This window comes from Pteropus medius, unplaced genomic scaffold (genome assembly GCF_902729225.1).
Source record: "Pteropus medius unplaced genomic scaffold, Ma_sr-lr_union100, whole genome shotgun sequence".
Lineage (NCBI taxonomy): Eukaryota > Metazoa > Chordata > Mammalia > Chiroptera > Pteropodidae > Pteropus > Pteropus medius.
In genome coordinates this window covers 12097240-12110257 of record NW_024346062.1, presented here as the reverse complement: position 1 = coordinate 12110257, position 13018 = coordinate 12097240, and the positions used below count along the sequence as shown (strand labels likewise).

The 13018-nt window shown below is 48.8% G+C and overlaps 1 protein-coding gene across 2 annotated transcripts; it reads right to left on the bottom strand.

Moving 5' to 3' along the window:
- Positions 1-564: 564 nt before the first annotated feature.
- On the bottom strand, positions 565-12023 carry NR2F1 (nuclear receptor subfamily 2 group F member 1). Of its 2 annotated transcripts, none has more exons than XM_039875058.1 (3): positions 9636-12023; positions 6688-7215; positions 565-1622 (listed from the first exon to the last, which is right to left on the bottom strand). In XM_039875058.1, the coding sequence occupies exons 1-3, from the start codon at positions 10096-10098 to the stop codon at positions 1342-1344; spliced, it is 1272 nt and encodes a 423-aa protein (XP_039730992.1). In that variant the 5' UTR covers positions 10099-12023; the 3' UTR covers positions 565-1341. The 2 variants fall into 2 exon arrangements, with proteins under 2 accessions (XP_039730992.1, XP_039730993.1); XM_039875059.1 differs by having other exon boundaries at positions 6688-7212; positions 9636-10189.
- Positions 12024-13018: the final 995 nt, after the last annotated feature.

Here is a 13018-nt window from a genome sequence, read left to right as displayed (position 1 = left end):
AGACCCTAGGGAAAGCAAAGCCAGGGCTCCCAGTACAGGCCCCAACTCTCTCCCAGAGCTGGGGAGAAGCCAGACCCTCCAGGCACAGGCAGAAGTTGTGGAGGCATCTGATGGGCCTTCTCCCTCCCTTGGCCCCCACTGCTACTGCTCCACCCTCTACAGCCAAGCAGGTTCTCACCTGCAGTCACTGAGGCAGGCAATGACCTGGGACTCCACACCCTACCTCCCTGCACAGGACCCGGCCTCTTCCAGCCTGAGGCCCAGCTACATGGGGCTGCTAGCCTCCCACCACCCACAAGGTCATATCGAATGTCACTGGCAGCCAAGGCTCCCTGCCCTCCCTAACTACCATGGTCCATGCACAGCCGGGCCCTCCGAGCTCTGGCTCTCAGAATTTACAAAATCAAGGTAGTGGCTTGGTTTTAGGAAATAAATCTAGCCAACTTAGTAATGGACCTTTAAAGTTCTCCCTTCTTAACCGCCCCCCCCCACCATTTTAATAAGTAGAAATTAATTGGAGGGTTCTCTTGCACTGACGGCATCTGTCAAGCAACCAGACACATGGGTTTTGCTAAATTCTTTTATTTTTGTTTAAATTTTCACTTCAATTTTAATTCTTGAAGAACAGCCTTGACAACATATATCGCACTCATTATAAGAAGCAAAGGGTTATATCAAAAATTATTAGTATAGAATCACAGGAAATCTGGTTTGGAACCAGAAAAAAATACAAAACAGATATAGATACATAGACACAGGACAATTTTTTATAATTATTTGGAAAATGTTATTTTCCCCTAATTCTTGTTTCCTTTTTTATGTGCATACGATGTTTAAATTTTACAAAAAATGAAAATAAAGACTAGTATCTTACAAAATGAATAACAATGTTTGGGGTGCGTGTGTGTGTATGTGTGTCTTTCTACATAGGAGTCAGTCCACTTCCATGTGTTGTTTTCTGTACAGAATATATCCACATCCGTCCACAATAAATCCTGGAAGGTCCATTAGTCTCCTTCTGTTTTATTAAAATTCTCATGGTCCTCTCTTCCAAAGATTGTTTTCTTTTTCTCACCAGACACAAGGTCTTTTTTCTTTCCTTTCCAATGTGTTCACAGATCTGATCCTAAAAGAGTCTCTTTTTCTCCTGGTTTGCAGCTCAGGTTGCATTTCTGCAGAGTGGGCTGCTTCTGCTGACCCGGCCCTCCTCCCCCCTGCCCAGCCTGCCCAGCCCGCTGCACCCTGCATCAGCTGCCCAGTGTCCCCCAGGCTTTGGAGTCCATGGCCTGCCGGTCCTCTGAGTCTCTAGGGAGGTGGGGGCAGGTGGGAAGTGCCCAAGGTCTAGGAGCACTGGATAGACATGTAAGGCCAGTTGAAGCTGCTCCCAGACAGTAACATATCACGGATGAGAGTTTCGATGGGGGTTTTACCTACCAAACGGACGAAGAACAGCTGCTCGATGACTGAAGAGGACACGGTGCGCAGAGAGGGCAATCGCAGTAGCAGTTTGCCGAAGCGGCTGGGCTGGTTAGGGTACTGGCTCCTCACATACTCCTCCAGTGCACACTGAGACTTCTCCTGCAGGCTCTCGATGTGGGCGGCATCCGACAGGCCACAGGCATCTGCCCGGGGCAGTCACAAGAAGGAGAGACCAAGGGGAGGGGGCACAAGATTAGGTCAGTGAACAGTAAAGGCCCAAGTAACAAGCCATTACAATTTTTTTTAAGGAGAAAAGAGGAAAAAAGAAATAGAAGGAAAAAAATCTGCCCCTTCATGCCTCCCTTCTCCTTTTTCCACCACTCCCTTCCCTGAACCCCCAATACAACAAATAAAATAAATCAAACCGCCACCAAGCCTGGGGGAGCTGGAGAGAGAAGCACACACATGCAGAGGCAGCAACCTCTCTAGTCCCTTTGTTTTTCCTCTTTCACCTTTGGATTAAATAATGTACGATGCTGGAGCCATGTTTGCTCTGTGTTGCAACCTGTCCTCTGCCTGCAGGGGAGCATCCTTCCACTGTGCTCATTAAAGGGAAGACTTTTGCCCCCTTTGCCTCTGATTTTGGGGTGTTCAGGAGCCCTGAAGAAATACGCAGCCTGAAGGCAGTCTTAAAAGCTTCTTAGAGTCCCCCTTTCAAGCCCAAATGACCCCAACCAGAAACCTCAAAGAAAACCTAGTTGTGTTGTGAACAAACACATGGGAGGGAATAAGGAATCATGGGCAGGCAGTGTTTGGAATCAGATCAAATCCATGCTTTAGCAAAATAAGATTTGAGATCCACTATCTATGCAAGCAAGAACTCTGCAGCAAATCCTTGGTGAGAGTGTACACTTCTATCTGTGTCTTAGATCAAGTAATTGAAAATTGGTCACATCTCTGTAAGCCATATAATAATCAGAAGGAATATGGCTCAGTTACTCCAGGCTGCAGAAAGGAGACATCTTCAGCGATCAGACACAAAGCTGGGCTAGAGACAGCTGCTGTTGTTGCTTCAGAACTGGGAGGTGGGGAGTTGAGAGGGGATTTGGGGAGACAGGCTTCCTTTTGTAGGACTAAGGGGGAAAAAGGCACCTATACATTATGACAGCATCTCAAAACTTGTGTATTTATCTCACATCAACCAAGGCTCCTCTCGGTCTCCTAAAAATATTTCAAGACAGCAGTTTATACTATATCGACTAACTAGAGGCAAGCAAATGGAGGGGACAGTATAATCAGAGGAATGCAGTGAAGTCTCCCTCTCCTAGTTCAAACACTCATGTTGTTTCTTATATTAATAATACATATTTTAAAAACAAGAAGATCACAGAGGAGCCCTTAGCCAGTCAGGAGGTTGACTAAAGATCAAAGGCAGAGTTTGCTAATATATAGATCTGGGAAGAAATTCATGCCTGGCGATGCCCCCAAAAGAACATTATATAATTGTGAATGGGCAAGTGTGACCCTAAGAAGACACAGAAAATGATGCAAAGTGAAACCTGTCTGCTGAGTTTCTGAGCTTTATGTCTTTATATTTCCAAGAACTGGGATTTACAAAGCATACTAACACCTTCATCTACAAGGCTATGGCCTCGAGAAAAAAACAAAAAACAAAAAACAAAACAAGTGATATTTCAAGAACTTCTGAGGCAAGTCTCCTTTGACCCCAGATCCAGACTGGGTTCCTCTCTGATGTCTAATTACTTTAGCCAGCTGCTTGGGTGCATCTACACTGGCCTGACTGGAGAAGTCAGTGAGGTTTTATGACAAGCAGGGCGAGGGCAGGAGCACTTTGGGGCTTTGCTGCTTAGAGAGGGGAATCTGAGGTCTGCCCTTGGCCCTTCTTGCTAGCCTGAATCTGCTGAAGGGCCACCATGAAGACTCATATTTACATATATCTTGCTTTACATGCATTATCTGCCTATTATGCCACAGGATCCCTTTTAACTTCAGACAATGCTAAATGAAAAGGACCCACTGATACCCCAGCAGATTTTTTTAAAGACCCATATGGCATCCCCTCAGGTCTGTAAAATATTTATCTGATTTTTACAATTAGGGCCCCCAGAGTACAAGATCACTACCTTTCTCCCAGCTAGACCACTCCAAGGGAGAGAAGCCCAGAAAAGGCATACTTGGGCCCTGCACCGACTGCTTCGATTTCTTTCCTCTTTTGAAGTAAGAATGACTGTGGTTGGGCCCTACTGCCAGGTGCCAGCTGGCCAGCCCTACAGCCTCCCTCTAGCTGAAGCCCTAACTTTGGGCCTCGCTTCCCACTCTGGATAGTCATTCCCACTCTGGGTATTCCTGCAACAGGATTCCCCCAACGGTGTATAAGACAGTATGAGCTCTTAGATCGATTGGGTGGTTGTAGTAGCAAAACTAGGTGATCAGGGGGTGTAATGTAGTCCATTTTTATACTCCATGAGTTATATATACCCCAGATAAGAAAAGGAGGCAGAATGTGCAAAATCCATGTCTCGCTTTTATATGTTAGTGTCAGTGTGGGAACGCTCAATATTTCTTCCACAGTATATGGAAAAGAAATTATGTAAATAAATAACCATTACTGTTCAGGCCCTCCCGGCTTAGCCTTTGTAGTGCAGAGAATGTATTTCATGTTGTGCATTCAGAAGAGTTTAGTGTGCAGGAAATATAGATGTAATCAGCTGCCATAACTAGAAATCAAAGTTATTATTGTACTGAAAATGGATTTATTGTATTTATGTTAACTAGATGGCTCCTTTCAGAGAAGTTCTCATTTATTTGAGGGAATATTTAGGTGTATGAATTAATGAATTTTGTAAAAAAGTAAGTTCAGGTCATGACCTAGTCGTTGGATGCTGTCCAGAATATTAAGGATTAAGCATACCATCCGGAGGCCAAATGTGAAAACCACCACAGGGAACCCCTGTGCCAGCTTCAAATACTTAACTGGAGCAAACCTCATTGGACAATATGTCTAAAACTGTCTTTTCCATCATTCAAAGTTTGCTCAAAAGTTGGATGACTTTGAGAAGGCTTCCCATGAATTCCCTTCTGGCTAGCAATCAAAACAAGTTTAGTCAAAAGTGAAAATGTGTTATATGCAGGGGAGGGGGGTGAATTACTACTGACAGCTCTATTTCCATTATCAGATATTCTGTTTGCAATTTTCCAACAAAATAATGGTATTGTTCACTTCTTGGCCTCCCTTGCACCTTGAAGACTTGGTTTAAGAAACTTCTTTAAGGAAACGTTTAAAAAAGGAACACTTTTCACAGAGGTTTTAGGATGAAAAGTTGAAAGAAAAGCTAAATAATTCCACAGTCTTCCCTGCAGCCTGCACAGTCCTTGCCTCTCTCTGGGAAAGGGCATGAGATCAGATAAGTCAAGGGGGTTCAAAGGACCTTAGAGAAGACAAGGAAAAGGGAGGGTAGACCTTTCTTGAGAAGACCTCTATCCAGCTCCAAGTCACATTTCTGCTTCAAGACACCTCACTGGATGAGATTTTAAAACCCCAGCTCCCCTGACACTGGCTTGCTTCCTGATTAATTTGGCTAAAGAGCTGGGTAGTGCAGAATCAGCCAGGCCCTAGGCCTGCCAGAGCTAAAACAGCCTGGTCACTGCTTCCCAGGCTCTTTGTCACTTTTGAAAAACACGTTTCCATCAAGAAGACTTATTAAGATAAAATGCATTCAAACACCAAGGAGGCTATTCAATAAATCTTCCATTTGTTTTAAGGTTCTCACTTTATCCTCTTGCAAAGAATAACTCCCTCTCCCACTAACAGGCCTGCATTTGCACTGAAAGTAAAAGGGGGGCAGTCCAAGTCCATGGCTCTGTCCACCCTGCATACAAATGAGATGCTCTTGTCTAAATAAATTATCTGCTGTTCAGATCGATATTAATACTACATTTGCTACATTACAATATTGTGCAAATTTAAGAGTCATTTTAATACAATGTAAATACGATTCTTCACGCATGAAAGCCAAGAAATATTGATAGATTATACCACAGCTTACTGTTTAACAAGGCCTTGGGAAAGGGTTTTTGCCATCTCTGCTCAAGAATGGTTTTAATTTGGTCTTTGGATGTCCTGGCTCTAGGATAGATTTATTAGGATAGTTTATTTGTTCTCTGAATGGAGGAATTTAAAACAATAGTGCCAATAATGGAGGTAAAACTGCAGCTAACCCTACTCACAGTGGGCAAGGCCCTATACTCAATCTGAGCAGCTCTGTTCCCCACCAGCGTCCCTTCTGGCTTTGTTTATATTTCCCCCCATTACCTGCTGTCTCGGGTGTTTATATGTTTCCCTCTTGCAGGTTACAATAATAAAAAAGGCGGGCAGTGTTCTCAAAGGCTCAGACCAGAGCCTTCAAAGGCAACATTAATACACTTTCGTAGAAGTTAATTTGAACCATCTATCATAAGAGAAATTGTTAACATGCACGTTACCACCGCCTACATTTAATTTGATATTTGTAAGGCACTCTGTTAAATTTCCAATGTTCGTGTGTTTTGCATGGCTATGAAATTTATCTTTGGGGCGGGAATCCGTCCATATTTTCGGGTTCCACAGTATTGCTTTTGTTTTTTATCTTTCTTGTTTAGATCGAATCCGGTTTTTACGACCCTCAATAACCTCAGCAACTGCAAACATGAATGGTTTCCGATAAGGGAAAATCAGGCAGCAATAAAGCAGGATTATTTATGATTTATTTGGGCGTACTCTTCTCTTTCCACCTCTGTGTACGTGTGTGTCTGTGTCGGGAAACTCATCCAGGGAGCGTGCCACACAGAGGAGAAAGCCACATTCCCACGTTCTCTTCCTTCCCTCTCCTCCTCCAGAAACGCTGAGCTCTGGCACGCACACGCAAGCACATCGCACACACATACACACCGCACACCCGCGCAGCCAGACGGATCCACGGCACCGCCTCTCCCCACCAGACACGCACCCGCCGCGGCCCCGCGCGGAGTCCAGGCCGCTAGGCCCGCCGCCTGCCTCGGCGCCGCCTCAGCTCCCGCACCGCCGCGCGCCCAAGATGGCAGCGCCGCCGCCGGCCGCGTCTCAGCGCGGGGGCCGCAGGTCCAGGTCAGGCCCAAGGTCCGGCGAGGGCCTGGCCGAGCGCGGCGGGGGCGCAGGAGGCCGCGCCTGGGCGGAGCGGAGTCTGAGGTGGCTCCTGGCGCGGCCTGCCCTCCCAGCGGCCGCAGCCTCACCTGACGTGAACAGCACGATGGCTTTGAGGCAGCTGTACTCGGCCGAGTCGACGTGCAGCGCCTTGAGCTTCTCCACCTGCTCCTGGAAGATGCGGATGTGGTCCATGAAGGCCACGACGCGGTCGGCGGACATGGGCGAGGCGTGCAGGCCGGCGGCGGCCAGCAGCGGCGCCACGTGCAGCGGCATGGAGCATTGGGCCGCGTTGAGCACGAACAGCTCGCTCCAGGTGAGGCGTAGCAGGGACACCTGGTCGGTGATCTGCAGATCCGGGAAGAAGGGGATGTTGCGGGCCCACTCGACGGCGCTGAAGAGCAGGCGCGCGGCCAGCTCGCAGATGTTCTCGATGCCCATGATGTTGTTGGGCTGCATGCATTGGCTGCCGTAGCGCGACGTGGGGTAGGGCTCCGCGCGCAGCAGCAGCGAGATGTAGCCGGACAGGTAACAGTGGCCGTTGAGGGGGTCCCCGTTGGTGAGTGCGTACTGGCCTGGATTGGGTTGGGTTGGAGGCATTCTTCCTCGCTGAACCGCTGACAAAAAGAAAGAGAGAAAAGAGGCAATGTGCATCCAGGGGGCTTGTGAACATCGCCGCGCCGCAGAGCTCCCGACACAATGCGGAGGTTCTCTCCGCAGCTACACGCGCCCCGCTCATCTTCCCTCGCGCTGGCTCTCACTGCTCGCACCGGGAGGAAATCTGGAGTGAGGCCCTCCAGCTCTGCGGGTCGAGACGCCCAGCCATCAACTGCGCACCTGGCCACCCTCAGCCCTGCCAGAACTAGGCCTGATCTCAGGGCCCCTAGCCCGGCATCACTAAGAAAGAATCACCCAACCCTTCCACCACCAAGGAGTAACACGAAGATTAAAGAAATCTCACTCACCCCTCCGGAATGAAACAAATTAGGGTAAAAAAATACACAGGAGAAACCAGAGAAAGGTTGTGGTTCTAAGTAAATGCCTAGCTGCCTCTCCATTTGTAAGCAAGCAACCTTTTGCTCAAAATGTTTCCATTCTTTAAAAATGCCATAGAATTATCCTTAAAATAGATACAAGTTACATGCCCTACTAACCACTTACAACTTTTCAAGAGAAAACAACTCTCCTGCAGCCCTCCCCTGCCCCCTCCTCCCCATCACCCCACACAAAGTTCTCGCTGTTAAAAGCAACAGAAAATTGAAAAAAATCAAGAAAAAGTTGAACTTACAGTAGCCAAACATTATTGAAAAAAGTGGGAAATATAATTAATGTCTGTCCTGCGCGGTGCCACTGCAACCTGCAGCCAGCTTTTGCCCAGTGAATGCACGAGCTTGCAACTGCAAAAACACTGGATTCATTAACCATCTGAATGCAAAACGTAAGCATGCTTTGAGTTCTTAAAGCTGACCAAAGTTTTTTTTTTTTTTAATGTGTATGTTTTACTTCAACAGTGCCAGCGTTTTAAATTGCCATGTAAACAAAGACAACTTTAGGAAAAGTTAGGGCTACTGAACTCCCCCCCCAACAAATTAATATAGATATGTCCATGTACACGTAGCTGTCTAAGTTCAGGTTGTGCAGTATTTTCTTAAGTTTGCTTTGATTCTAATTTTAATGCAAGCCCCAATGCAATTTAGGCTCTTGAAACATAATGGCTAAAATACTTTTTCCTAATTATAGTTTTGAACTTGGCAGTTATTTTTCAATTAAATGAAAGCACAATTCAAAGTTGTTTTTTTTTTCCAGATGACTACAAAATCTCCCTGCAGCTAGAAATGAAGTCGTCATATTTGCCTGCTCTTTGAGATCTGAAGGAATTCAATTTCTTTTCTTGTGGCATATAAAATATAATTTTAAAGTCAATTACAAGAAGTAATCTACATTCTGCAAAATTGACTGGTTCGCTAATTTGACTATAAGACATCTTAAATGATTGTCAGGAGATAAACTTTAACTGTAAACGGCTAAATATATTTATAGGAAAAGTGCTGCATCTCTTGCCACATGAACATGAAGCATATCTAAATACAACATCAAAAGTTGTGTTAAAAGAAACCAAACTCATACAACACAGGGATTAAATGATGTGGAAGCTCATGCCAGCTGCAGTCTATGCATTATAGCCAAATCAGAAGGATCGGTAAATGCCGTTGTAAATTGTAATTTGTATGCAGTATTTAAGCAGAGGGTGGAGTTTGATGAAGAAATTAAACGAGTATCATGCTTTTTTAAAAATGACACAACTATGAAAGCACGGTTCAGTCACAAACTTTCCTTTCAAAGTAGAGGGGTGAAAACAAGGCCACAGCTCTGGAGGAGGCGGCCCTAGCTCTGTGAAGAGGAGAGGGAACCAGTGAACAGGCCAGAAGCCCCCCTTCCCCCCTAATTAGACCTACAAGTGCAATAAATCTCACTCCTCTTTTTTCCAAGCTAAGCTTCCAAAAGGATGATGCAGCAATGAATCTAAGTTCAGGGTACTCCAATCCCCAGCCCTCCCCCATTTTAAATAAAGGAAACTGAAGAAGAGGTGGAGGGGAAAGTGGGATGCAAAAACACAGAAACAGTTTTCTGAGGGACGTAAGCACCCCTCCCGAAGTTCATGCCAGCACAGCCCCAAGCATCCTCACGCACACGCGGGAAAGAGACACACACCAAGCACATCCAAGACAGAGGAAGGAAGGGGATTTTAAGCCACAGCTCACGATCCCAGGGACGCAATCCTGAGCAGGCAGCGGGCGGGGTGGAGGAGCCAAGGAGAGGAGCGCAGGCCGGGAGGGGGAGGCAGAGGCAGCGGCAGCGAGCAGCTATGGGGGGGGGGTGTGCTAGGGGAGAAAGGTAGCGGGGACAGGGGAAGCTGGGACGGGCCGGGACTGTAGGAGTCCCAGCTCCATACAGCAGCCACCCCCGTGAGAGAGAAAGAAAGAGGGCCGGAGAGGCGGGCAAAGCTCAGGGAGAGAAGCAGAGAAGAAATATTCACCTTCCCGCCTCATGCCCACTTTGAGGCACTTCTTGAGGCGGCAGTATTGGCACTGGTTGCGGTGGTGCTGGTCGATGGGACAGTTCCTGTTGGCACGGCATGTGTAAGTTAAGTTCCTGCGGACGCTCCTCTTGAAGAAACTTTTGCAGCCCTCGCAGGTGAATTGGCCGTAGTGCTTGCCGCTCGACTTGTCCCCGCACACCACGCACTCGATATGCTGCTGGCTCTGGCCAGAGCCGGGCGGGCCCTGGCCCTTGTCCCCTGCCGTGCCGGGGGTAGCGGGCGCTCCGGGCTGGCCCGGGGTCTGCGGCGTGTGCGGCGCGCCTGAGCCCGCCTGCTGCTGCTGCTCGCCGGCGCCGCCGCCGCCGCCGCGGGCCGCCTGCGCTGCGGGGTTGGGGCCGCCGGGGTTGCCCCCGGCCACGTCGTCCTGCGGATCTCGCCAGCTGCTAACTACCATTGCCATATCTTTGGGCCCGGGGAGCGCTGGGGGGAGCCGAGCTGCTCGCCGAGGGCCGCGGGGCGCGCGGGCGCGCTGGGAGGGGAAGGGGAAGGGGAAGGGGGGAGGGGGAGGGGGCGGGGGGCCCGCCGGGCGCCCCGGGGTCGCGGGAGCCGAGCCCGAGCCGGGCACCGGCCGCTGTCTCCGCCGCCGCCGCCGCTGCCGCCGCTACTGCCTCTGAATATCAACCTGGGTTGCGTTGGTGCCAGGCGTCTGCCTCCGTTCTGTTGGAGGTTTTATTAGGGAGTCCCTGTTGCTTTTTTAGGCCCCAGGCTCTCTAGATCACTCATCACTTTCACCACCTGTGCTCCCCTCCCCAGTGCCTCCATCTGATCCTAATATTGCCTTCCCCCCCTCTCCCTCACTCCCCCCGGAGAGCAAGCTCCCTTCTCTCGCTTTTTTCTTCTTCCCCAAGTTGCAAAATCAGAAATGGCACAGGCGGCAGCCGGGAGCGGCGCGGGGCGCAGCGCCGGGGGCGGCGGGCATGGGCCACGGCGCGCGCACACACTCGCCCTCCGCCTCGCCCGCACCCCCGCGCACACACACACTCGCACACACACTCTCTCACCCGCGCCGGGCGCCCGCCCGCCCGCCGGCCGCACTGGCTACGCGCTGAGCGCGGGCTGAGCCGACATAGAGGAAGCCGGCGAGGGCGGCAGCGGCGGCGGCGGCGGCGGTGGAGGAGGAGGAGGTCGCGGCTGCAGGCGCCGCTGGAGCTGCCGCCTCAGCTGCAGCGGCGAGCGCTGCTGGAGGAGCCCGGGCCGGGCCGGAGTCCGAACTGAAGTCGGGGCCGCAGCCGGATCACGAGCCCGGGTCAGGGCTGCCCGCGCCGCCGCTGCTGTCCCGGCGGGAGCGCTCGCTGGGCTCGGGATTGAGAGAAGCGCGGTGAGCCGAGCGGGGCGCGGGGTGAGGCTGCCGGCGGTGATCAGGGAGCGCTGGTGTCGGGGGGCCAGGTCCAGGGCCGGACGCAGCCAGCCATTCAGGAAGGCAGCTCTGGAGAGAGGGAGGCAGCCGGCGAGGAGGATCACACACTTTGCTCTTTTTGTTGTGCCGGTGGCGCCCGGCTCTCGCTGCCTTCTTCTTTCGGGAGGTGACGGAAGGGGAGAAAAATATGAGATAATTCACGCCGGCGATGAATTCACAGCGAAATAGAAAAAATAAAAATCAGAAGAAAAAGAATTGCAAAAAATAATAGTAAAAAGCGAGAGAGACATCCAAAGTAGGTCGAATAAATAATCCTCTTCTTTTCCTCTTTCTTGCTGCTTCTTCTGCTTCTTCTGCTATAATACACAGAGCTAGTTAAAAAAACCCTGGAGATCGCCCAAAAATGTTCTTTTTTTAGTATTTTAAATAAGTGCTCTTCAGCCGAGAACCAACACCCTCCCTCCAAAAAAAATCATATATGTATAAAATAACGATAAGAAGAATACGAAGGGGATGCCTTTTTTTTTTTTTTTTTTTTTTTTTTTTTTAGTTTAGCCCTCTCTCTTCTGCAGGAATGAAGTAAAAGAGACAAGGAGGGAGAAAAAGGAGAGATAGAAGAATACGGGTGAAACAACTAATAGAATATGTAAGAAAGGAGAAAGGGGAGAGAAGAGAGCGAGGAAGAGAAGAGAGATTGAGAGAGAGAAAGAAAGAGAGAGGCAGAGGAGGAGGAGAAGGAGGAGGAGGAGGAGGAGAGAGAGAGGAGAGAAGAGAGACCCCAAAATTGAATGCGTTTAAACGGGAGGACTCGCAGAGCAATGTTTCCGAAAGGGGGATCTGCGCGAATGTCTGTATATAGTGAACTTTGACACTACTATTGAAACTGACACGTTTCTATGGAGATCGCTGCCTTATATGGAGCTCGTGTCAAGGAGCCAGGAGAAGGGCTGCTTAAGGTAACTGATAATCAAAGGCGACTGACTGGTCAGAGCCCCTTGAATGGGGGGTGGGGGGAGGGGAGGCTGGCAGGTTGGGGCCAAGCCCCTGCACCACGCCATTGGTTGGAGGAGAGCCCCCTCCCTTCCTCTTTTTCTTTTCTTTTCTTTTTTTTTTTCCCTCCTCTTAGCTACCCACTGAAGGGATGAGGGGAGGAGGAGAGAGTGAGGGAGGGGGGGGCGGGTGTTTCCTGACAAGCGCACTTACATTGAGATCGTCTGCGCTGCTATTTAATTTTGAGACTAGTATGGTGGGTCGTCTATGGTCAATAATAATAATAATACTATCAATATTAAGACACACACCATATGCACACACACACACACACACACACACCCCAAAGGGGGAAGGGATGGCGAAGGGGAGAATGCCTTGCAATGTGCAAAAAGAGAATTAGAAGGAAATTATTTTGATTTCTTTTGAAAAGTTTTTAAAATTAGGTTTTGTGAGTGTGAAGAGAGTGTCATTGAAAATGTTAGGAAATTTTTTAATGGAAATTTAACTCTCACCATTTTAATGATTCGTGATATACAGTGGGTTTGGATTGTTTTCTTCTTTCACATATAAGCATAATCCAAGTGTAGATTCTGCTCATTTTATATCCTTTTAAGAAACGAGGTAGGGACTCCCTATTTTTTGGTCCTAAGTATATCTTGGTTTTAATTACGACAAAACAGAGTCCTGAAATTTGCAGCTATTGACACGAAAGCAATCTGAATTGAATGGTTCCTATTGATCCCAGAGACGATTTTAAAAATAAACTTTGCAATCCTTCTGATTTTTCTTTCTTCCTTCTCCCCCGCCCCCTTTGGTATTCTCAGGCTGTGCCAAACTCAAAACAACACTTGAATAATTATTAAGAAAACAGTAATAAGTCCTCATATTGTGTGTGGGGCGGGGGCAAGTCAGTGTCCCAGGAAAAGGGGAAAGGGGAGAGTGAATGATGAAGACAAGACGATGGGAGATT